Genomic DNA, 25,939 nt, shown 5'->3' with positions numbered 1-25,939 from the left:
GAAATTCGCCAAATACAGTGGGTCTCATGGTTTAAGTAGCTTGTCACTATATTCCATATGTCACATAGGAATTTAACTGCCGAACATTTTTCATTTAAAGCTACCCGAGGAAAGATATTTACAATTTAATTCATGTTAACTAGCAATTAAAGTCTAACGAAGCTACATGAAATTGTCGTATGTCTTGTATACCCAAAAATCTGAAAATTTATCAAAATAAAGCAAAACAAAGGTATATTGGCTGATCGCATTTAGAAGCTTTTAAGAATATTAAAGTGTATACAAAAAATCCACTTTTTTTACTTTAATGTGCTTTGGCTATCATGGCTAAAAGACATTTTTATAAGTGTAACCTTGGGTATGATATATTCCATATGTCACATAGGACATATGGAAAATACACATTGTTTCTTTGTACTAGACTCATACACTCATAGAAAAAAGTCTGCTAAAAACAGCAGTCGATGTCTGCTGTTATATTTTTGTACTTCAGGGCCTAATGAACAGCAATTTATAAAATTTTTGGTTTATACATTTTTCCCCAAAGCATATTTAAGAACCAAAAGCAGTTTTTGGTATATTTTTGCACTGTAATATACTTACAAGCTCCTAAATACGATCAGCAAAACATTTTGTTTGCTGTTATGCCTCAATTCGATAAATATTCAGATTTTGGTCAAATACTATAGATATTCATAAAATATTGTGTTAATTATGTGAGGATAGCTCCTAAGTTGACGTTTTTATTTGTTTTAGCCAAAATAAAACATGTTTTAGTGTAATCGAGCTTAAAAAATAGCAGGAAATGTTTGCTATTTCAGCAAACAGTGACTGCTGTCCCTTTCTGCTGTTTTAGCAGACTTTTCCGCTGTCCCTACTAACAAATTTCTTTGGGTGTAAAAAAGTCTACCGAAAACAACAGCCGATGTCTGCTGTTGTATTTTTGTACTTTAGTGACTATAAAATTATATGTATTATAAAATTTTTAGGTTATAATTTTTTCCCAAAGCATATTTAAGACTTAAATAAGTTTTTGGTATAGTTTTGCACTATATTTGAAAGCTCCTAAATGCTATCAGCAAATATTTTGTTTGCTGTTATGCCTCAATTTGATAAATATTCAGGTTTTTGGCAAATACTATAGATATTCCTAAAATATTGTTTCAATTGTGCTGCGATAGCCTCTAAGTTGATAGTTTAATTTCTTTCAGCCAAACTAAAATATGTTTTAGTGTAATCGAGCTTAAAAAATAGCATACAATGACTGACTGTTTTCGCTTTTTCAGCTGACTTCTTGCTGTTGTAGCAGACTTGTTTGCTGTTACTACTAACAAATTTCTTTGGGTTTAAGTTCTCATTTCCCCATTCTCCCCCCCAGAAATTTTTTGACAAATTTTATTTTTCTATATATTTTGACTTGTATTTTCCATATAAATATTAAAAAGAAAACATAACTTTTAAAAATATTCCACACCTACACCAAAATTTTATATGGTATGCCTAAAGTACACATCTTAATATCATTATAATAATTCCGATTGATTTTTTCTTCACCGCTTTCCAAAAAGTTAATTACATATATTTGTGAATATTCACTAAAAACTACTTAATACATGTATTTAATATATGAATTTGTTGCATTAAATGTAGGTCGTATTGTGGGTGCTCCGCTTGACGGCTTTCTGGTAGTTCTGGATTCTCCGTATTTGGATCCAAATTAAGGCGTTCCATCTTTGTTTTCCACCATTCTTTTGGATGTTGCCGCTTTATGTGAACATACATATTTGATTTAGAGCGTGACTCTTTTCCACAATGCGGACAAGTATACAACTGAGTGCCGGTATGCGTAGCTAAATGTTCGTCCAAGCCACGTTTTTCGCGAAATACTTTGTCACAAAAACTACACTGTAAATTTTTTTCCATTTCATGTAAATATTTTACATGATTTTTTAGACTGCGACGAGTCTTAAAGACTTTTCCACATATCTTGCATGGCTGTGGTACATCTTCATGTTTAAAACGATGCAAACGAAGGCTGTTCGGATTTTTAAGCCAAGTTTTGCATATGGAACATTGTACCGGTGGTTCCGTTACACCCAAATGCTCTTGGTAGTGTCGTTTGAATGATTCCTTACATTTAAAATTCTTACCACAAATATCACATATATTGATTGCCATATCCTTATGTTCCGAAGATTGGTGACGTCGCAATTGTTGTTTGTTTCCAACCCTAGGATAAATGGAAATTGGAAGAATTACATTTTTGACAAATGCTGTATGTATAAAGTAATTTTTTTAGAGATGTCTATGTATGTGTGATGTCTGACACAAAATCTTCATATTTCCCACTTTGTCGTGAACTATTTTGTTTAAGAGGTAATGGCATTTATACAATAAAAACTATTAAGTAAGTAGTAGAAGTAGGTGGTTAAGAAATATGGGTAATTCCAACTTATCATGTTTGCGTTTGTGTGTTTGATGTCGATTCGTTCGATATTTCAGGACCTATTATATTTAGATCTAAAGCGAGATTCAAGACTTCCACCATTCATTCGAATGAAGACGATTTATGTTATACATATATTGTATGCCTTTGAACATGATTCCTTGCCAATATGTATAGATAATCTTTCTTACAAAAATTACGCATTAGCTTCTTTTGCAATACATGCCATATTTCCATAAACATCGGTGTGTCTTGAATTATTCGTCACAAATTGAACAGAACTTGGATGTTCTTCATGCTGAAACCGGTACATTTTTACACTATTTTGACTTTTCCCACCATAACATTGAAAGGCACTGATCTTAAATGCATTTGATAGTTTTTTTTAAGAATCAATTACATTTGAAATTTTTACCACAAATATCACAAACACAACTTGTTATATCGTCATGCAGCGTTATAATATCTACCAATTCATAATAAATTTTCGAATTAATTTTTCCTTCAAAATAAATTATAATAAGCAGAGAATATGATTTGAATATTTTATGCCGTGGAATAATTTTTGCTTTTTCATATAAAGTGTACATTTTTGGATAAGGGTAAAAATCTATTGTCTTTTTGTTGCAACCAAACGAGTATTTCGTAGAGTTTGAAGCCACACACTTATCACCAATATTTAGAATGTGGGGATTGTAAACATTTAAATTGGAATTCGCCCTATTTATTTCCAATTGTGATATTCTCTTCTATAGATGTGCCAAGGAGAGTATATACTGTAGCATTGTTTTGCTATAGCCACTATAGGTCGATTTCCAAAATATTACTTCTGTATACCAAAACTAAAAACGTCATCTATGTTTAATACTTTTACATATTTTTCCTTCTTTGGCGTTCATAAATATTTTTAATATTTTGATTCCGCACTTTGGTGTCCGTTGTTAATTTGTTTCCTTCCGTCAACCCCAAGAAATAGATAATTAAGATAATTAATTAAGTAATACGGAAACATAAGTAGCTGCCCGAATGATCAGCTGCATTAATGCAGCGAAAATAGCAAAAAAGACCAGCCGCTATTGTAACATAACCAAAGAAATGTGTTACAAATATATCTGGCATTTATTGAAAATTCTGAATTTTTCACATATAATGTATAACGCATGTAGAAACTTTTAAGAGTATTATAGGGCTGAAAAATACAAAAAACTACTTTTGGTTCTTTCTTTTTCTTTGTATAACATTTTAAGATATAAACATTTTACAAAAACATTTATTAGCAGGCATTGACCTCTGTTTTTTGCAGGCTTTTCCCTATGCGTGTAGTTTTCCTACAGTAATCCTGTTATGGAGTCTTTGAATTATTTTCGTTTTATGTACAATTCATCGCTAATTTTTTGAGTGTGTGAAAATAATCATATATTTTTTTCAACACTTTCAAATGTCTTTAATTAAACGTTTTTATTTTCCAACAGTTTATTCTACTGAATTAAATGCTTTTCATATATTTCGGTAAAATATAAAATATATTTTCAAAATTAAATAAAAAAACACTTTACATTATCTCTTAATTAATTGGCTCTAATATTAATACATTATTATAAAAGAACAATCTCCCCCTATTATATCTATGTAGTACTTTGCACTTTATTGTCTGTAATACTATCTGGTTCAATGTGTTGTGCTTTGTTTTCCGTTTCTGGTTTAATGTTATAACGTTCCTGTTTCGATTTCAACCATTCTTCAGGATGTTGTCTTTTAATATGAACATACATGTTCGATTTGGATCGTGACTCTTTGCCACAATGTGGACAGGTATATAGCTGTGTTTCTGTGTGTGTTGCCATGTGTTCGTTGAGATTTCTTTTTTCACGAAATATTTTATCGCAATAGCTACACTTTAGGTTTTTTTTCCAAACGATGCCAATAACCTTTGTGTCGACTCAAATTCTTTTTCGTATTGAACACTTTACCGCAAATGTTGCAAGAAAATTCCGCATCCTCATGGATAGTTAAATGCACCTTCAGACTGTAACGATTTTTAAGCCAAGCTCCACAAATGGAACATTGAGCAGCCGGTTCAACAATACCCTGGTGCTCCTCATAGTGTTTTTGAAAGGCAGTTTTCGATTTGAACTTTTTCCCACATATATCACAAATATGATGATAAACGTTATTGTGCACAGATTCGATGTGACTACGCAAGCGGTATATAGTTGCACATCTAGTGGGAAATTTAATTGTAGAAAGACAAAATTCAATGAATATATTTCAAAAGAAAATTAAAGAAAAGATGATCTCAATAGAACAAAATTATTTAGATTCATATGTAGCTAAGGTGTTTCCTATTATATTTTTAGCGTTTAGAGTTGTATATTGAAATTCAACCGACAATTAATCCTAAGTGTTCTCTTAACTTTATTACTAAGCTTGATTCCTATCTATTTACTTCTATTTTAATTTATTTGTAAGAAATCTTAGAATTTTAACTTATTATTTTACCACATACTAACATTTATATCGTTGAGGTGAGAGACAGAAATAAAAAGAATATTTTGCATTTTATTTTTATTTACAATATTTTTAAGTATGCATTGTTTATTTATTCAAAAAATTGTCATACATCTTTAATACATCATGTTGTTGTTGACGATATTTTTCTATTTCAGGATGTTCTGTACTGGGATCTAAATTCAAACGTTCCACCTTTGATTGCCACCATTCATTAGGATGTACGCGCTTTATGTGAACATACATATTCGATTTTGAACGTGATTCTTTACCGCAATGGGGACAAGTATACAACTGTGCCCCTGTGTGTGTAGCTAAGTGTTCATCCAAATTACGTTTTTGACGGAATACTTTGTCGCAATAAGTACACTGCAGATTACGTTCCAATTCATGCCAATACGTCATGTGTCGACGTAATGTATGACGGGTCTTAAACAATTTGCCACAGACAGTACATGAATTTGGATGTTCTTCATGGACAAAACGATGTATGCGTAAACTGTGTTGATTTTTTAGCCATGATTTGCAAATGGAACACTGTACAGCTGGTTCAACGATGCCTTGATGCACTTGGTAATGTCGTTTAAAGGAATCTTTACATTTGAAGTTTTTACCACAAATGTCACAAACATGCAAAGATGCGTCCTTGTGAAAGGAATCCATATGTCGTCGCAATTGGAATTCACTTTCTAATCTGTGTGATACACATGAAATTTTATTTTAATGTTTATTTTATAAAAAGGGATGTATACAAAGATTATCAGCAGTTCTAGCTCTTAGTGTAATAAAAAAAATGTCAAAGAATTTCTTTTTTTTCTGTTAATGAATTGGCTGATATGGAGTCCTTCCTTATAGCAGCAAACTTATATATGGAATATATAACTCTGATACATTTAATTTAATGTGCAAATGCAGGTTCATAAGAGTGCTATTCCTAAAATGTTTATTTTTATTATTGTTTTTTTTTTTTTCAATATTTATTTTGTATTTGATGTTATACAAATTATACTCTATCTAAGTTTGATTGGTTTTATTCATTCATTTCATGTAATCTTACACAATATAACCAAAGCTTATAAAAGGAAGAACCAAAACTACAATTTTCAATTTTTTGGCGGATAGAGACAATTGGTTAAAATAAAATACCTTGTTTACATAGGGAGTGCTGAAGATTTAATATTTGAGGAGAGGTTGTCAAGACCGTAATTTTCGAATACGATTCAAGATAATTAAAATTAAAAATTACAGTCTTTAATGAAAGAAAGTCAGAAATGTAAATTCAATTACAAGCATTTTTTATAACCATTTTATATTGGCCTAAAGGCTTGGTTATTTTCACAATAAATATAAATAAAATAAAATAAAATGCTTGTTAACATTTTTATGCTGCACTTTTGTTCGAGGGTGTGTGCCGAAAAGTTAACTTAAACGTTAAAGCTGCTGCCGGTTTCTCAATTCCTTGTTATTATTTATCGTGCCGATGGAACAGCTGATCCCATTTACCATTGAAGGGTTTATACTCTGATTAAGTATTAATCGAAGGATGAGAAACCTGACATTATTTATGCGCAAAACTAAAATGTAGTTCATTGTAAATACGGCAAAAATGTTAGGAATATTGAACTCAAATTCAAGACACAAGTCTTTTGAATATGTATCTTTCCTAGAATACAAGATGCAAATAAGAAACAAAGGTATGTCATTCTTCTATGGATCTCCCCCTATCTAAAGGTAAGTATAAAATTCTTGAAAATGAAACATTTTCACGATTAGAAAGAAAACTTATTGTTTTTTAAAGGAAAGCCTTATCACTCTTGTTACTTTTCACTTACAATTTTGGTTTCCACTGATGAAACACGAACTTAATATCGTTGTTGACAAAACCAAATATCATGGAATGTACTTGAATAACGATGACAAATATATACTTGGATATCATTAGAACCCAATGTCATATAACCGAATACATATTTTGGCCAAATCAAGCCTGTTTTGCAAATGTATGTATTTAAAATCAAAAATTATGTTCCACTTTAAAGTCAAATGGTCACAAATGACCAGTTTTAATTACATTTTTATATACCGAAAATTTAGTCAAATTTCAATTCGTTCCCGAAGTACGACTTTTGTCCGAAAAATCGAGGAACCATTTCAAATGATTTCATTTTCAGTATGTTTAATGAAATAACTTAAACTCTTGGTGGTATTTACAATTTAAGTTTGCTAAAATATTAAAATGTGCAAAATCCAGATCAATGGTATATGTTCCATTTTCAATGATCGAAAAATTTAATGTGTCCAAAACGTATAATCTCTTTATTTTATTTCAAAATTTTAAAAATTATTGACTGTTTTGAAAAATATTAAAAAAAACTATTAATTGATTAATTGAAATAGTTAACTTTTGTATTCCTAAGAAGAGGTAATGGCTATGTTCGGATATGCATCAGATCAGCAAAGCTTTATTTGCATCACTGCAAAAGTCAGATATTCAATAATGTAGATGAGGCTGAAAAATGCGCAAACGATTAATTATAAAAAAAAATTGATATAAATATTTCCATTGTTAACTTTATTTCATTCGAAAATGTAAACAAACTGCATATCAGTCAAGAATGGACAACAGTTGTTCTGCTAATCCAGTAGAAGAGCTGATGCCGACATGAATCACGACGCATAAATGCAGCGCCGTGATGCATTACCGAACAGGATAAATAAAGAAAAAAGAGTTAATAGGCCGGCTACCTCTTGCAGTAAAAACTGTAGCAGTATTGTTCCTTTAAATAATGGACATAAATAAGTTTTGATGTTAACTAAGAGCAATTTTTAGAAATTTTCCTAAATCGAATCCCTTTATTTCGCGAAGAAAATCACCGTGGTCTATCAGACTGGTATAAAATTTAAAGCGTGATAATAATGTGCTTTGTTTTATGGCATCGACTTTAGAATAATATACATATTTGATGTTTCATGACCGTTTTATATGTAAGATATTTCATACAATCTCTTTCAAATTCGAGACGTGATATTTATATACGCTCAACAACTTGGGTATAAGCATCGTTGATCCGCATTTCTCAACGCAAAAAGTGTTCATATATGCCTAATATATGCTTATGAAATAAACTGATTCCATATTTAATTTTTAATAAACCCTCTGACGAACAATTTTTTAATTTTTTGTTCTGTTTCTGCAGTTAAACTACTGAGCCGATTATGTTGGTCTGTAAGATCATCTGACTTGTTTTTACCTACTTTAATGATTTCCATCATCTACATTTTGCTGCTTTTTAGCCAAAGTTACAAGTCTAGTAGTCAGAATGAAAAAGTTGGATTTTCAACTTTTGATATTAATAAAAACCCAACACTCAAAAAACAAACAAAAGATCATTGAAAATAACTAATTATACTTACCTTTTGTTGCATATTTGACATTCAATGTCTTGGTCTTTACTGTGAGTACGTAAGTGGTTTTTAAAGATCGTAAAATTTCGGAAATTTTTGAAGCAATGTTCGCATTCATACTTTTCAAGTATATCTACATTATCGGGATGTTGACTGCTAATATGAGATGTCAAATCTCTTGAATTGGATAGGACCTCGTTGCACATTTTACATCTGCAATAGAAATAGATATATGTACAAAGAATAAAATATTTTAGTATTTATATTGTTTCATATACTTGAATGCATCAGGATTTTTGTGCCAAAGAAGATGATCTGCCAGAGGCCTTTGTTTTTCGAAAACAGTATCACAACATTTAATATAAGGTGTGCGGGTATGTGCCAGTAAAAAGTGCTGTCGTAAATCTTTCCAAGTGTTTACTTGAACTTGACAAATTTCACATTTCAATTCCATTGACGTTGCAATTAATTCTTTGGCAGGAATGTTCTTTTTTCGTTCGCGCTTCTTTGCAGGATCTTTTGGCTCTTTTGGTTCTTTACGTTCCTTACGTTCTTTGCGCTCTTTAGGTTCTTTGCGTTCTTTAGATTCTTTGCGTTCTTTACGTTGTTTAGGCTCTTTTGGTTCTTTTGATGTGCTGTTCTTTGTGTATTTACGTTTTCGTTTGTCCTTGTTTTTGTCCCTGAGGTTAATCAAGGGTAGATCGTCTGAAAAAAATATTTTTAATTATCGTACAAAAACTATAAAATAATTTATATAAAATTTCTCTAAATAATGGCAATATATTATCAAAACACCAATGCCTCTGCAAAACGAAATTTTATAAGAAATATTTGATTTCAAGCTAATGTTTGAAATTATATTCGTTCCAATATTAGAATTCAACAATGTTAATCCTTAACGGTGTTAAAATTGCTTGGCGTTAAAGTAAAAATTGTATAATCCTTATTAATTGGAATCAATACAATAAACGTCAATCCAGTTTCCACAGCAATCAATAATGTAAAAATGACTTTTGAAATTTTAAGTAACATCATAAGTTTGTCTTCAATAATAGTTTCGAACTTATTGAATAAAGAATAAACCATTTAATATAGCCTTGAAAACGTTCATACCTTCTGATGACAAATCAATGTCACGTCCATCATCGGCAAATACGTCCACGTCTGGGCCGTCATCATCGTCATCTAGCACATCCGCTGCTACTATTTCTTGCTCATCTTTCCCATCATCCTCCTCAGTTTTCAATACAACAATTGGACTTTCGAACATAGCCTGTTCCATCTCCTTGACAACGCTGCTGGCCCCATCAATGATATTTTTATCTTCAACATCACGGCTGTCGTGGTTTTCCTCCTTAAGCTGAACTAGAAGAAACTTATCTAGTGTGCACTGTTTCTCTTTAACATCTTGATGGAATTTGTGGAATTCTTCTAAGTGATCATGACAATCCTGGCATATCATAGTTGAGACAACATCATCTTGTTTAACCTGATAAGACCAAATAAACCCAATTATTAGTTTAACACACACATAAACTATTACTAATTATTACAACAACAACAGAAACCAACCTCAATGTCCAAATACTGCCCAATAAACACAAACGTTTGAAAAATACTAAAATTCAATAATTTTTCAAACATTTTTTCAAAGGATTAGGGTAATATTCAAGTTGAGAAATTGTTGAGAAAATCGCGTTCTCAACAAAAAACAGACATTACCCTCAACAGTAAAATTCAACACAATAGCAATAATTTCTCAATTGTAATCCTCAAATTGAAATGCATCGCTACTCAATAATTTCTCAAACAGTTTTCAATGTGAGAAAAATAAAAAACTAGCATTGTTGCGAATACTTTCAAACCACAATTTGTATGAAAGTCAATCCTAGTTCCAACTGAAAGTCAATACAAAATTTCTAGGGATTTTGTAAATTTTATTTTTTCGTTAACAAATATAATAATCTTAAAAATAACATTAATAATATATGAAAATAATAATATTATACCAATCAAAATGTAATTATCTTATTAAACGTATTAATAAATAAAACTATGAATACAACTTTAAATATCTTAAACATTTTTACATGTATAATTCCATTTCCTCCATAATGTTGGTGTCATTAATATGCTGGCAATTTGAAATATTTACTATCGAGGAACTTGCTGGCTTGTGTGTTAGAATAGATTCCAGCAAGAGGAAATCACAAAATATCAAACTGATGACGGGATGTAAATTGATGTAATGCACATTTTCATCCAGAAGTTCTTGATATAGGAATTGTTGCACTTTGTTTTAATTGGTTGCACTTTGTAAGTTTTCTGAAAACTTTTCTTTGTTGTTTCCTTCATCGGTTTTTCATCGGCCAACATCTTCCAAGAATATACCATTCAATGATTTTAGTTTTCTGCAAAACAATCGAGTTTTGTGATTTCCATTATGTTTTCATTTCACTTTTTATTTTGACTTACCAATTTGTATTTCTTCCAACTGACCACGTACTTCGTGATTTCCTCAAGAACGTTGGTGTTACAAAATTGTTGTTATTAAAATACTGGCAATTTTCAGGAACTTGATGACCAGATAATTGGAATAAATTTCCAGCAATTTCAATTCACAAAATAACAAATTAAACCGATGATGCACATTTTCATCCAGAAGTTCTTGATATAGGAATTGTTGCACTTTGTTTTAATTGGTTGCACTTTGTAAGTTTTCTGAAAACTTTTCTTTGTTGTTTCCTTCATCGGTTTTTCATCGGCCAACATCTTCCAAGAATATACCATTCAATGATTTTAGTTTTCTGCAAAACAATCGAGTTTTGTGATTTCCATTATGTTTTCATTTCACTTTTTATTTTGACTTACCAATTTGTATTTCTTCCAACTGACCACGTACTTCGTGATTTCCTCAAGAACGTTGGTGTTACAAAATTGTTGTTATTAAAATACTGGCAATTTTCAGGAACTTGATGACCAGATAATTGGAATAAATTTCCAGCAATTTCAATTCACAAAATAACAAATTAAACCGATGATGCACATTTTCATCCAGAAGTTCTTGATATAGGAATTGTTGCACTTTGTTTTAGTTGGTTGCACTTTGTAAGTTTTCTGAAAACTTTTCTTTGTTGTTTCCTTCATCGGTTTTTCATCGGCCAACATCTTCCAAGAATATACCATTCAATGATTTTAGTTTTCTGCAAAACAATCGAGTTTTGTGATTTCCATTATGTTTTCATTTCACTTTTTATTTTGACTTACCAATTTGTATTTCTTCCAACTGACCAGGTACTTCGTGATTTCCTCAAGAACGTTGGTGTTACAAAATTGTTGTTATTAAAATACTGGCAATTTTCAGGAACTTGATGGCCAGATAATTGGAATAAATTTCCAGCAATTTCAATTCACAAAATAACAAATTAAACCGATGATGCGATATAAATTAATCTATCGATGTGATGCGAATTATCATCCAGTAGTTGTTGATATGGAAAAGCATAAATACCAAGTTTTTTTGGTTGCACTTTGATTTATGGAAACTTTCTCTTCTCGATAAGCCACTACCATTTTTCATCGGCCAGCCTCTTAATGTGTCCAAGAATCAGCATCCAAATATTTTAGTTGTCTGCAAAGAGATTTGAGTTTAGTGACTTCCTTCAAGTTTTCATTTCGTGTTTTAGTTTTACTTACCAATTATTATAAGCAATTTCAATTGATTATTAAAAAATTTCCACATTTTTGTATTTCTTCCACGAACTTTGTTGTCCAAAGTAGTATTGAAAACCATGTGGTTTTTTCGTTGCATTTCAGGGTAGTGTTTTGTCAAAGTTTTCTCCAATTATCTTCAACACATTTTCAAAGTTTTCGTCAACATTTTGCCAAATTGGTTGTAATTCGCAAACAATTTGAAGATGAATTGAAGATGAGCTTTTTCAAGTCAAGTTGAATTTATGTTGAAAATGATATTTACCCTCAAACTGAAGAGGTGTTGCATTTGAAAAACGCTCATCCTGTGTTTATTGGGTGTTCAATAAGTTTGACCATTTCCATTGCCTCCATTGTGGTATCCAAATCATGATATAATTTTATAACCGATTCGCTGGGAACTGCTTTTAGACACAAACGGCAAACCATTTTATCGGCCAATCTTGTAAAAATTCCTGATTTCAATTTCTTTCCGACTCCTATAGGTGTATAATGTGTGTATATTTTCTTCTTTTCGTTTAGATCATTCACAATGTAATGATAGCACATGTGATGTGTCATCTACAATGTCCAGAGATACCAATTAGTTAATTTAACGTGCTATATAAATTTTATATATCAAAAAATGGGAGAAAATGTAGGAGACAAATAAGCAAATGTGCATCCTAAAATATGCGCCCTTTATGAAGCGAATAGCGGGAATCTATAAGAAAAGAAAAAAAGAAAAGGTGGAAAATTGCTAAAAATTAACTTTGAAATAATTTGGTAACACTGAACTAAATGCATTTTCTTAGGGAGGGAGGTGGGTGGGTGCCATACAAAATCAAAATATTTATCATATGTTATAATGCTGAAAATAATTAAAATGGAAAAATAACAGACCATAGAGATCAATCGTAGCATTTTTCGCATTTGTACTTGCGTAAACTTTAAAAATGTCTAAAACAATGGAGAATTGTATGGTATGCTTGGAATCTGGAAATGGAGATGAATATACGAGACTCAACATCAACTCCGACGAATGGCACAAATATAATATGCAGAAAATAATTGAGAAACACCTTTGGTGGTGGTCAAGGAATAAATTTACGTGGATATGTCACGAATGTTGGTCTTCACTGTGGTCATTCCACACGTATTATTTGCGTGTCCAAAAATCGCATAATTTGCAGTTTATGTCTCTATATCTCAAAATGTCCAAAGAGGAAGAATTACTATCAGATGATCCGGAAGAACTGCATGAAGATCTTATACCATTGGCGAAACGAAAGCGAGGGCGGCCAAAACTTGTCGAAGACAATTGCATTACCTTAGATGTTGATATCAAGAGTGAGACGGGTTCGCATTCTGATAAGGAACTTGAGAAAGACTTTAATTCAACATCAATGTCCGATCAAGATTTTGCATCAGATCATGATGAATTTCAAGATGATTGCAGCTATAGCAAGTTATCTTCAGAGTCAGAAAATGCTACAAAAGCTGAAAGAAAAAGACCAGTGTGTAAGAAGAGGAAGCCCAAAGATGAGGGAGCTTCTTCCATACATTTAACTAAAAAATACGACATATTTATATCTGAAAATCATAAGCTATTTTGCTCTCTGTGCCACATTCCACTTTCAGATTTTCACAACTTGATAATACATTTTCAAAATGACCATAGCACTACCAAACCATTTGCAATGTGCTGTGATAGGAAATTCTATAAAAGAGCAATTTTTGTCGATCATTTGTATGTTCACAAAGATCCCGAATATTTTAAATGTAAACATTGCGAAAAGGTACTGTCCAACCGACGATGCCTAAAAAATCATTTGGAATCTCATGACGAGTCCCGAAAGGCGAAATATAAATGCGAAGAGTGTGGAAAAAATTTTCTTAGAAGCGGAAGTCTTGCGAAACATAAGCTACTACATGTACCAGAGGACGAAAGAAAATTTCAATGCATGGAATGTGATAAAAAATTTGCCTCCGAGAGTTTGAGAACACAGCATTTAAAGGTAACACATTTAAACAAATACGCCAAAATATGTGATGTCTGTGGAAAAGCATTTAGAGAGCGACACTCTTTCCAACGTCATTTGTCCGAACATACAGGAATACCAACGCCAAATATAGAATGCGATTTATGCGGCATGAAACTGACAAGTATATATGGCCTAAACCGTCACAGAAGATTGCGGCATACAGAGGAAAATATGCAGGAACAAATATGTCCAATATGCTCCAAAGTCTCACCAAATATCGCTGCTCATAAAAGTCACATACAATATTCGCATACAATGAAAAGAAGACACGCATGTCATTTATGTGAGAAAGCATTCCGGCGTCCCAAAGAATTAAAAGAACATTTAAGCACGCATACCGGCGAAGCTTTATATACTTGCCCACATTGTCCGAGAACATTCATTTCAAATGCAAATATGCATAAGCATAGGAAAAATGAACATAGAAAAGAATGGGAGGAAAACCGTTCACAGAATAGACTTGTACAATTAACGGAAGGATTGAAGAAATTATTATAAGATAGTCGTCGTTATTTTAAATATATTTGATATTTGTTTTTTTTTTCTCTTTTTTTAATGTGCAAACTATAAGTATTTACGTTAAAAATTTCACCTATCGCTTGTCACTAAGATACTCAAATATCATGGGCAAGATTGGGAGTCTAGCCAAACTGTTTGTCAAATGAAATTTTAGTCGTAAAAATAAATTGAAAAAATTGGACCCAATGAGCTTTTTGATTGAAATGGAATTGAATATAGAATTTTCAGAATTCTAATCACTTGCCCTGTTGTTAAAACCAACCACTGAATGGGATTTTCCAGTCAATCAATCTCCGATTTTATAATTTAAATTAAAATATATTTCCAGTTTTGTATTTGTGTATGTATTTATAATGTGAGTATTAAAATATATTAATATACCATATTATTAAAAATTTTTAGCATGTTGTCTTATTGTTTAAGTCTCCAGTATATATTAAGCAATAAATATTTTCGATATGAAAATTTTAAGAAAACCAATTTTTGAGTTTTTATAACACAGGCTAAAAAGAACGGTATTTTCATTGAAATGTGAGTTGTTGACTATGGGTGATATTTATAACAACTCACTCATGGAAAAGTCTGCCCAAAACAACAGTAGATATCTACTGTTATATTTTTGTAATTAATGGTCTAAAGAACAACATTACATAAAATTTCGATGTTTTAAAAACCCGAAAGGACGTTCAATAGTTTGGGTGTATGATAGTTGTAATGAAGTTTCGTTATTTAATTTTTGATATTATGACTGTAGAACATGGTACATGAGTTTTGGTTGCAATGTTGTATTATGTATTACAACAAAAATTTAAAATTTTTTTTAATTATTGTCTATAAAGAATTGAATGCATGAAAAAATTACTCGTCAATTATTGAAAAATTAATTGAAATATTAGTTGACAAACTTCAACTTCATTGGGTCTTTTTTTTTTGAGTAGCGATCACAAAAGTCGAAGACATTTCACTTACGACTTTTGCAAAACTGTATCCTTGCTTCCATACCGATTTTAAATTCATACAGGCCCAGTCAAACAATCAACATTTTTTCTACAAATATGCGTTGAAGGCAATATGATTTTTAGAAAACACCACTAATCAAATAATACAAAGAAAAATAAGAATTTAGTATATATTTACATGTAAACAATTGCTATATTAATGATACCATGTAATAATATTACATACTTATGTAATGTAATAAAGCCTAGAACTAGATTAAACAATTTCAAGAATTACTCAATGCTTTTGGCAGCTGTTAATTCTCTCTGCTTAACTTCTATACATTTGGCCTTGTACAGTTTATTTTTCTCCAATCTAAATGCCCGTTTTACTGTGTCCTTGTATATATCAAATGTATCACATTCTGTGGCTGAAAATAATAACTCGTTTATATTACGATATGATCTGAATGATTTCTTTCCCTGACTTCCATCAAAATTGAAATCTTTTATTATGGCTTCACTAAATAAATTGTGAAAATTTTTGAGAATACCTCCTCTCTGTATAATTTTCTTTACGACATCGTTGAACACTTTGTCGTTTTTATCGTTTAATTTACACTCCAAATCATCTAAAGCTTCTTCTGTTTCGATTGGGAATAATCTTATCATTTTCTTTTTTTCTTCATTTTTTTCCAATATCTCATGTAGGCACATTTTAATTTCAAATAACTCGCTGGCAAAGAATTGATTTTGAGATCGAATTTCTCTTCGAAATTCATGGACTCCCTGTGTCTGGCCCTCTATGTGTTTTTGAATGCACTTTAGCATATCATGCATAGCTGAAAATATAAAAAAGAGTATGCTTTGATTTTTGTGCCATTCAAAAGATCAGCTACAACAAAATGCGAAAGTTTTTCTGTATAATATAAATTTTTTTGTTACACTGTATGGCTTTTAATTTAAAAATAAATTGTTAGGGAGTAACACAATTTTTTTTCTAATTTAACCCTTATATTATGTTGGGGTCATTTGGTGACCCAAGTCACATTTATCATCATCACATTTCATATTATTGGAATATAATTAAACATTCTTACTACTCAGTGCATGAATTATTGACATATACTAAATTCATGCTGAGTAGTAAGAACTTTTAATTAAATTCCAACAGTAAGAAATGCGATGATTATAAATATGACTTGGGTCACCAAATGACCCCAACATAGTATAACGGTTAATCACGAAATTAATTGATCAAATTAATTTTTTAGTTGAATGTCTTCAATCACGAAAATGGTAGTTTTAATCACACAGAAAAAAAAATTCACGAACATTTTTCCAATTAAAATCTTAATTGAGTTTTAAAAAATATTCAATTAAAAATTTAATTGATTCAACAATTTTTTTAATTGAAACAAAAATCAATCACAAAAATTAATAGTATCAATTATTGGATCTGTTACTTTTTTAATTGATACAGTCATTTCTGTGAATGAAGACATTTCAATTAAAAAAATAATTGGATTAATTAATGTCGTGATTGAATCAGAAAACAATTTTTTGTGTGTTGCTAGATAGAGATAGCAATAGGGAATTACTGACGCGCACGAAGTGGCTAGTTCAACCACGTTGCGCAAATACTTTGCTCTTCTGTTGACATTAACCATGGTAGTATTTTATTAACCATAAAAGCAGAACATAAATAATAAAATACGACGCTTAATCTATGTTTTTAGGAAAAACTACTTTAATTGATGCTTTGGATAAGTAATGGGATTTTTCAAATTTTGTTTTTATCTTTTTTTTGCACTTTTGTTTTACAAATTTTTAGTTTAATATAAACCTACTACTCACCTTGAAATAATAACATTCCGCTAGACTTATTATTATGGTATTCGTAGAAAAGGGTGTTTATCAATGCAATGAGAACTGGTACAAAGGAAGGAAGCGACCTTCAGTCACAAATGATGTTATGCTTTAATTTGAGAAAAATGCGAATAAAATTCTTAAAATATGGTTTTTATCGTGGGTATTATTTTATTCATTTTTTCAATTGCCCTCCTGCTAGAACAACATAGTGCGCACGTTCACCCAACATGATGAGCTTGCTGAATCTTCCATCAAGAAACGGTCGATAAGAACATCGGAAGTGTGCCATTTTTCTGGGTGTAAATAATTATCGCTATTTTTTTAAATTTCAGGAGGAATGCATCCTATAACTCGGCACGTAAATTTTGGATTTGGAGTCTATTTTACTTTTGAGCCTCTTATTATGTTTTCTGAAAAAGTGCTTTGCCTATCTGTACAGAATGTGCATTTTAAAATGTCATTTCATCATTTCAGCGGGCAGAAAAGAATTCAAAAGAGCAAACAGGGCAATCGCAGCACTCTCGTTTGTCGGCAGTACTGAAAATGCCCCCATTTTGCCTCTATGCGTTGCATTATTTTCACAACGGAATTCGCACTTTTGCCTGCTTTTAAGAAAGGAACCTAAAAAGTTCATTTTCAGGGCAAATGCAAAAAAGTGCGCATTTTTTACAAGAAATCAAAATACCATTAGATTGTTGTTAATGATTTCGGATCAATATTAACAATTGTTCTGTTGTTTTTTATATGCACACTTAATTATTTATTTAACATATTGAGAAAGAAAACATGTGGATGAATAAAAGTATGAAAAAACGCCCTACTTAAACAAAAAACATTAACCAAGAATCCGTTAATTTTGAAACTACATTTCTCTCTTTCTTTTTCGGCTAGCTACACGATCTCTAGCATGTAGTACATGTTGCTGGCAGACCCTGTTTATATCCAAAACGGAATATTCCTTAAATTTTGTGTGACACATATCTATAGACGAAATACAGTTATTTACTTTAAATAAAAGCATATTGAATTATGTAACCTTTCATAATTTTGAATGTTGCAAAATCTTGTATACTCGGTTTTTCTGGAGTTCCTCGCCACGTCAAGCCAACCGCTAAATCATCGCTTATTACCGATTTTATAGCCAGTCGCATAAATGTAGGCATATCTTTCCCTCCAAGTCGTTGTATAATATATTTCTGCAATATTCCAACATAGTAAAATTCATTTAAATGCTTTAAAAGAAATTGATTAGCATACCAATTGAGTTTGCATTTCTTCATCTAACAGTACTTGCTCATCAAATTCTCTGAAATCATCCAAAGAATAAAATGGAAGTGATGGAAATAGATTTGATGTTTCAACTTCTGTATCATTTGTTGATATATGCCTTTTAACTTCCCGTCGTAGTGCCATAACCTCGTCTGTTAAGTTAATTATTAGGTCGTGCTGCGCCTCATCTCTTTCTTTCAAATCCCATTTCAAAGTGCGAATCTCTTTTAGGAGCTCAGCTATAAGTAAATTTCCATCATTGTCCTTCGCCTGCAATACTAAATTTACCAAAAAAAAAAATGGTTTAAGGTGAAAGCATTCTGTAACTCATATAATCTAATTTCAAAAGAAAAAACTTTTTGTAACAAAGTGATGACATATACTTTATGGTCGGCAATGCAGAAAAGGATGCTCTAGAAATTGAACGTGTTGTTTTTAAAACGTTGTTGAAAACTTTTTTTATACAATATTGTTAAATTACTTATGCCATATTAGAACATTTTTTATTACAAATATTGATTTTTTTTTACAAATTATATAGACAAGTACGTAGTTTATATAAACTAACTACTTTCAAAACCCGAAGATAGATGAGTTCTACAATAAATATATCTCATTTAATACATAATAGAAAAATGTAAATTACTACAACAAACGGTCTTATTAAACTACTTAACTTGACGTACACTTTCGTCCAGGCTTTACTAAAAGTCCAGATATATTTTGCTATTTTGGTAATTGAAATTTAAGATATTCCTAAGATTAACCACCATTTTCATGAAGCTCGGTTAGTACAATGTTAACCAACGAACTTTTTAACCGTCTGCCGCCCAGCCTATATACTTTAAATTTTACTCACGAATTAATTGGTATTGCGATAAGCCAACAGTAAAATTGTCATATGGTTAATAGACTGAAGTTAAAGGTTCAATTAATATTTTATTTTGTAGAAATGAATAAAAAAATCAGACTTCGACATAACTAGACAATTAACTTTTAAAAAAGCAACTAAAAGTAGTTCCACACTTTTTCCCAGATTGTCCCCCAGAGGCCTTCTTACGCTTATGCATATGATGTTAAAATAGATTAACATTTTTTCACTATTATCTTCATTTATTATTACTATTATATTAAACGTTAATTCCCAAAGTAAATTCAGAAATAAGTTTAACATTTTACCAAATAACATAAAGCTAAGCTAACATAGAAAAAGGGAAATGACAGTAAAATTGTATGCTAAAACCTCCATTTTCAGGAAGCTCCATTAGGACAAGGTTAACAAAAGAACTCGTAACTCATCCAATGCATAAATACATCATCGGTTTTATATATAATTGCATTCATTTCAGTCGAAATTAACGGCAATTTACAATTTGTTAACCGACATTTAAACTCTAACAGAGAAAAGGTCATACTACAGAGGCATATATCTAAATCAAATCAATAAATACATAATATACTATGTTTTTGGAACAATCTGGTTGGTTCAACAGAAGAAAATAATCGAGAAGGTTCAACGGTTAAAACTAGAAGTGCCCATATGTAATAGGTACTTTTCGTTAATGTGGTATCACAATGGACTGAATAGTCTAAGTGAGCCTGAATCTTAATCGGGTTGCCACTTTAACCTAACCTAACCTAATATACTATGTGCTTTAAAAAAAATTATATACGTAATGGAGATACTTACCCTCCCCTATAATTTTAATCAAACAAAGATGATTTTACTTAAATCGCATCAAGTATACATTCTCTTTTGCAAATACATACAAAACAATTTTGTGTGGTTTGTACTACGACTAAAGCAATAATTTTTTAAGGTTTGTTCAAATTTACTTTTTGCACACAATTCAGAAGGAATAAATTAAATTTGTGCTATGACAAAATCGAATTTCAATATAACTTTTAAGTTACTGATCCAAAGCATCAATTAACCTGCACCTAAGCAGGTTGAGAAATAATATTGTATAATAGTTTATATAACCTAACTATTTTCCAATTAGTAATGTGGGAAAGTGTAAATACAGTATCTGAGTAGTCACGATGTGCAGAAAAAAGCAATAATGCTCCTCTTGGGTGAGTATAATTGGAGTAACATTCTTTGGAGGTCGAAACTCCTTCTAATACCATCTAAAAATTAAAGGTTTTCTGAAATTTGTTGGTATGGATTTACATTATCCGGCGGGAGTCCGACTTTATGTATATACAGAAGTCGTAAACAAACTTTGAGACAAATAGCTTTGAAGGTTTTAAAAAGTGGGCAAAACAACGTTTTTTCTCCTTCGATATCAATATGTGTAATATCTCAAAACTTCTTAAATTTAATAATTTCATATTGAAAAAGTGATATAAATTTAAGAAAATTGAATTATGATTGAATCAGACAAGCAATTGCGAATAGAAATATGTTATAATCTATTTATTTGGAATCTTATCAGATTTATGACTTACCTCCCGATGAATGTACATCACTTGAAAAAACATTCTTATTCGACTCCTCACTTTTACCATTGTTTTGACAGTCATCAAATAAATTCTGATCATTTCCTTCCTTTTCGTCTTCAGTCTTTACAATTTCCATTATATAATCACATGATTCGTCTTCCAACTCCCATGTGTCCGGTACGATTCTATCGCAGTCATCATCATTGGCCTCCACAAAACTAACACTTACAGGAACTTCGTTTTTGACTTGAACGCATTCACTTTGAAGTGTTTCTTGTTTTTCTTCAACATTTTTGCGGAATTTATGAAATTCTTTTAAATGCCCATGACATTCGGAACAAATAATGGTTGAAATAGCATCATCATGCGTAACCTTAATAAAGAAGTAAAAACTTGATAATGGTATTCATATTTAAGAACTGTATATTTAGCACCCAATTTAATAAAACATTGATTCACTATTGCTTTTTCTTCGAGCTTTTAATACCCACATTCTAAACTATGTGTTGTTAAAAAATATAAACAAAATAACCGTGTAAAAAAAGAATATTTAGATGGACAACTTTCATTATTATACACCCATAGGAAAGTCTGCCAAAAACAGCGGTCGGTGTATGCGAATATATTTTTGTAGTTAATGGTCTATGGAATAACAATTGTAAAATTTTTAGTTTTTAAATTGTTCCCCCTACGATTTTCAGACTTGTTGCTGTTTTAGCTGTTTCTACTTATGATGAGCACAAAATGCCGAAAAGCAGTTTATTTTCGCGGTTACTTCTAGTTCTAAAATAGGAAACGCTATTTAATCAATGACCTTGATCTTTGTCAAGATTTGACTTATATAACATCGTCGACACATCTATTCTTGATCTCTTCATCTGGAGTTCTGATGGAAAAATCAAATATAATACCTGGCTTTACTATAAGGATGTATACCTTTTCTGAGAATTCTTTGAATTTTCTTTAAATACCAGAATTATATTCTCAACACTGATACCCTAGCTTTATTTTAAAAATATTATCGGTCTTATATAAACATTGTCGGATTTTGTGCATGGGTCCATAGGTTTTGTGCGTCAATTTATTTTACTTACTTCTATATCAAGATATTTTTCAACTAGTCTTGCCATCTCTAGGCCTTCTATAACGTTCAGCTCCGAATTGCGATACAGCTTTACAACCGATGCAATGGACGAGTCATCTTTCAAGCATAAGCGGCAAACCATTTTTCTTCTGTGAAATACGAACGAGAAATACATACATATTTTTATTTTGTAGAGGTTGGTAAGCGATAATATATTTCTGCATATGCCTACCCTGCCTTAAATCCAAGCTAATCCTTAAGCACTATTTATGTATTTGATGGTATCTCACTTTTAAAAGCCTTAGATTTGGCGGGCTTCAATTCAACGCTCATAAAATTCAAATGCCCTTAAATTTGGTTACCTTTTCTACGAACCCTCTTGTCGTTTTTAGGTCCTAATATTTTACGGTTCTCAGAAGTCCTCTCTTAAAAAACAGGGAATGTATTAAAATTTCAATAAGAATTGATACATTTTATTATTACTTACCACTCGCCAATGAATTTAAAACCTGTATTTAAATATTGTGCCAAAGTTTCTATTATTTACTAGTATTTCTTTTATTTTAAACACTTATTTAGATTTTGGAGTTTGTTTATCTCACTCTTGTCGCTTTCGAATTGATGTTGCCAGACAATAGAAATTATGATAAAATGTGGGCTTCAGACGCCGAAGTCGGTTGTATATTTGCCGGCTAAACCGCCGCCGATTAAATATAGAGTTGTGCCCGCTGTGTGGTGAAATTTCAATAAAAATTTACTCTTAAGGTGAGTATTAAGTTCGAGATTAGCCGCTAAAATCGCTAAAGTGAAAACTAAATCAGTAAGAAAAATGCATGATATAATACGTATTTGTTGCAAATTTTATTATAACTTGATGGGGAAAAGCCCAAAGCAAATTTTCACAAAGTTTGTATTCCTTAAAATGGATTATCAAAGAAAAGTAATCGTGAAAAAATGACGTTTTTAGCGGCTAAACTCGAACTTAATACCCACCTTTAAGGTGAGTATTAAGTTCGAGTTTAGCCGCTAAAATTGCCATTTTTTCACGATTACTTTTCTTTAATAATACTTTTTAAGGAATACAAACTTTGTGAAAACTTGCTCTGGGCTATTCCCCATCAAGTTATAATAAAATGTGCAACAAATATGTATAATTTTATGCCTTTTCTTACTGATTTAAGGTGAGTACTATGTTCGGTTTTTTCACCAAAACACTAAATTAAAAGTACAAATATATTTATGAAGACGATTATATTTTGATCGATTCTTGCCAAATAATGGATGGAAAAGATTCAAGGAATTGATAGCAAATAATTTTATATTTCTAAACTAGTTAATTAAAAAAAGTAACCGTGAAAACAAGTTGGTTTTCAGCTTGAAAACTGAACATAGTACTCAGCTTTAGTTTTCACTTTAGTGAAAAAACTCGAACTTAATACCCACCTTTAAGGTGAGTATTAAGTTCGAGTTTAGCGGCTAATTTTCACTAAAGTGAAAACTAAAGCAGTAAAAAAAGTCATAAAATTATACATATTTGTTGCAGATTTCATTATAACTTGATGGGGAATATCCCAAAGCAAATTTTCACGAAGTTTGTATTCCTTAAAATGGATTATTAAAGAAAAGTAATCGTGAGTACTATGTTCGGGTTTTCCACCAAAACACAAAATGAAAAGTACAAATATATTTATGAAGACGATTGATATTTTGCCAAATAATGGATTGAAAAAGTCCAAGGAATTGATTGCAAATAATTTTATATTTCTAAATTAATTAATTAAAAAAAGTAACCGTGAAAACATGCTGGTTTTCAGCTTGAAAACTGAACATAGTACTCAGCTTTAATGCTGGGTATTAAGTTCGAGTTTAGCCGCTAAAATCGTCATTTTTTCACGATTACTTTTCTTTAATAATCCATTTGAAGGTATACAAACTTTATAAAAATTTGCTTTGGACTATTCCCCATCAAGTTATAATAAAATTTGCAATAAATATGTATAATTTTATGCCTTTTTCTTACTTCACTTTAGCGATTTTAGCGGCTAAACTCGAACTTAATACTCACCTTAAAGGTGGGTATTAAGTTCGAGTTTTTTCACTAAAGTGAAAACTAAATCAGTAAGAAAAGGCATAAAATTATACATATTTGTTGCACATTTTATTATAACTTGATGGGGAATAGCCCAGAGCAAGTTTTCACAAAGTTTGTATTCCTTAAAAAGTATTATTAAAGAAAAGTAATCGTGAAAAAATGGCAATTTTAGCGGCTAAACTCGAACTTAATACTCACCTTTAGCCGCTAAAATCTTCATTTTTTTTACTAAAGTGAAAACTAACAAGTACACACAGCCGTAAGTTCGGCCAGGCCGAATCTTATGTACCCTCCACCATGGATTGCGTAGAATGTTCTACTAAAGACTGGCATCCACAATCGAATTACTTGGGTTGTGGTAATACTTACCGATGGCAAAACATCTTAACATCGTTTTCTAAATTTGTGTGGACGATCACAATTTGTGGATATGAACAAGAAGACTTCATGTACTCGTTCGCTATTTTCTGGCGTTCCCCAGGGTTCGGTCCTTGGTCCAATTCTATTTCTTTTTTATATGGATGATTTACTGGAGTGTCTGAGAGGTACTAGTTGTTCGGCCTTTCTTTATGCTGATGATGTGTTGCTTCTTTTTAGTGCTTTTCGTGAGTTCCCAGATGTTTTGGAGAATAACGTGAACTTTTGTTTGAGCCGAGTTGAGCAATGGACGGTAGCAAACTCGTTTTTTCTAAATCCTCTGAAGACAAAGGCAGTGCTTTTTGGTTGTCAATCCGTGAATATTAATGTTATGGTTGGCCGAAATGTTGTTCAATGCGTCGATCAGTTAAGATGTTTGGGAGTTTTGATTGACAAGTATTTGTGTTTGGTCCTCACATTGACGCGGTGCAAGGTAGAATATATGCGACTTTGCGTAGGTTTTATTCTTCCAATTTGTTTTTGCCTTTTTGGGAGAGGTATCGATTGGCCCATGCTTTGCTAATGCCTATTATACGGTATGGCATTGAGATAGTGTCTGGTATAACGGCCACTAACTTCTTGAAATTGAGGCGTGCTGTAAATTCTATTGTTAGATTTGTTTATAATGTTCGACGGCGAGACCACATTTCAGAGTTTGTCGTGAAATTTCTAGGCATACCGTTTTCTAGTTTTGTTGATTGTGTCAATCTATTCTTCTTTTATAAGGTCATGAGAATTGGAACACCTAGAGCTTTATGTGAGGCCTTTAATTTTACTCGCTCGACAAGGAATACTCAGATAATTATACCTAGAATAACGTGCTCATTGTATGAGCGCTCTTTTCTTGTTCGCATTGCTCGTTGCTGGAACTTGCTTCCAATTGATTTAAGGATTTTTTCTCATACGAATAATGCTTTTCGCTTGAAAATATATAATTTTTTTGTTTCCCATTCTGATTAATGGTTGGGATTTATTGGTGTTGTTTAGGACACATACTTCCATACGAATGACTCGTTGTATTTCTTTTTTTTTTGGGTGGGGGCCCTTCAAACAAAATTTCAACAATCTTGATAGTTACATTTATAACTATGATTATATTCATATTTGCATTTATTATTATTATTATTGTAAGAATTATGATTATATTTCTTTGCCTAGGCTTTAAGACTAGTTGTACTTTATTTATTGGCCTTGTGGCTTAGTATAACA

General features: G+C 31.3%; 3 protein-coding genes and 1 long non-coding RNA gene across 8 annotated transcripts; 1 reads left to right on the top strand and 3 right to left on the bottom strand.

Annotated features, from left to right (window-relative positions):
* Window positions 1-1,393: 1,393 nt before the first annotated feature.
* LOC142232133 (uncharacterized) lies at window positions 1,394-12,646 on the bottom strand. 3 transcript variants are annotated; one of them, XM_075302846.1, is made up of 6 exons: window positions 12,392-12,646; window positions 9,932-9,949; window positions 9,473-9,848; window positions 8,638-9,064; window positions 8,369-8,572; window positions 1,394-2,230 (listed from the first exon to the last, which is right to left on the bottom strand). In XM_075302846.1, exons 1-6 carry the CDS (start codon window positions 12,629-12,631, stop codon window positions 1,603-1,605), a joined length of 1,893 nt encoding a protein of 630 aa, XP_075158961.1. In that variant the 5' UTR covers window positions 12,632-12,646; the 3' UTR covers window positions 1,394-1,602. The 3 variants fall into 3 exon arrangements, with proteins under 3 accessions (XP_075158961.1, XP_075158963.1, XP_075158962.1); XM_075302848.1 differs by lacking the exon at window positions 1,394-2,230 and adding an exon at window positions 4,186-4,667; XM_075302847.1 differs by lacking the exon at window positions 1,394-2,230 and adding an exon at window positions 4,997-5,648.
* Window positions 10,276-12,376, bottom strand: LOC142232134 (uncharacterized). The gene is made up of 5 exons (XR_012721040.1): window positions 12,056-12,376; window positions 11,627-11,990; window positions 11,231-11,562; window positions 10,835-11,166; window positions 10,276-10,770 (listed from the first exon to the last, which is right to left on the bottom strand). It is a non-coding gene; the product is annotated as an uncharacterized LOC142232134 (long non-coding RNA).
* A 233-nt stretch (window positions 12,647-12,879) lies between the features above and the next one.
* On the top strand, window positions 12,880-15,093 carry LOC142228790 (uncharacterized). Its single transcript, XM_075299303.1, has one exon. The coding sequence runs from the start codon at window positions 13,006-13,008 to the stop codon at window positions 14,590-14,592; it is 1,587 nt and encodes a 528-aa protein (XP_075155418.1). The 5' UTR covers window positions 12,880-13,005; the 3' UTR covers window positions 14,593-15,093.
* A 635-nt stretch (window positions 15,094-15,728) lies between these two features.
* Window positions 15,729-22,868, bottom strand: LOC142228791 (uncharacterized). 3 transcript variants are annotated; one of them, XM_075299304.1, is made up of 7 exons: window positions 22,709-22,866; window positions 22,454-22,646; window positions 22,232-22,370; window positions 21,144-21,510; window positions 18,681-18,970; window positions 18,460-18,619; window positions 18,149-18,404 (listed from the first exon to the last, which is right to left on the bottom strand). In XM_075299304.1, the coding sequence occupies exons 3-7, from the start codon at window positions 22,361-22,363 to the stop codon at window positions 18,286-18,288; spliced, it is 1,068 nt and encodes a 355-aa protein (XP_075155419.1). In that variant the 5' UTR covers window positions 22,364-22,370; window positions 22,454-22,646; window positions 22,709-22,866; the 3' UTR covers window positions 18,149-18,285. The 3 variants fall into 3 exon arrangements, with proteins under 3 accessions (XP_075155421.1, XP_075155419.1, XP_075155420.1); XM_075299305.1 differs by having other exon boundaries at window positions 22,584-22,646; XM_075299306.1 differs by lacking the exons at window positions 18,149-18,404; window positions 18,460-18,619; window positions 18,681-18,970 and adding an exon at window positions 15,729-16,393 and having other exon boundaries at window positions 22,709-22,868.
* Between the last annotated feature and the right edge of the window lie 3,071 nt (window positions 22,869-25,939).

Source organism: Haematobia irritans, chromosome 3 (genome assembly GCF_050003625.1).
Source record: "Haematobia irritans isolate KBUSLIRL chromosome 3, ASM5000362v1, whole genome shotgun sequence".
Taxonomy (NCBI): Eukaryota; Metazoa; Arthropoda; class Insecta; order Diptera; family Muscidae; genus Haematobia; species Haematobia irritans.
This window is presented reverse-complemented; position numbering and strand designations above follow the sequence as displayed.

Bases quoted from the DNA above. Each gene is read 5' to 3' on its own strand.
- LOC142228790 (XM_075299303.1), top strand. From the start codon at position 13,006: ATGTCTAAAACAATGGAGAATTGTATGGTATGCTTGGAATCTGGAAAT.
- LOC142232133 (XM_075302846.1), bottom strand. From the start codon at position 12,631: ATGACACATCACATGTGCTATCATTACATTGTGAATGATCTAAACGAA. The intron at 8,573-8,637 runs GTATATGAAACA...TTTCTATTGCAG, and splicing joins AAAAATCCTGATGCATTCAA to ATGTAAAATGTGCAACGAGG. The intron at 2,231-8,368 runs GTAAGTATAATT...CATTTATCCTAG, and splicing joins TGTCAAATATGCAACAAAAG to GGTTGGAAACAAACAACAAT.
- LOC142228791 (XM_075299304.1), bottom strand. From the start codon at position 22,363: ATGGTTTGCCGCTTATGCTTGAAAGATGACTCGTCCATTGCATCGGTT. The intron at 18,620-18,680 runs GTATGCTAATCA...GGAATATTGCAG, and splicing joins AAGAAATGCAAACTCAATTG to AAATATATTATACAACGACT. The intron at 18,405-18,459 runs GTTACATAATTC...TTTCGTCTATAG, and splicing joins AACATTCAAAATTATGAAAG to ATATGTGTCACACAAAATTT.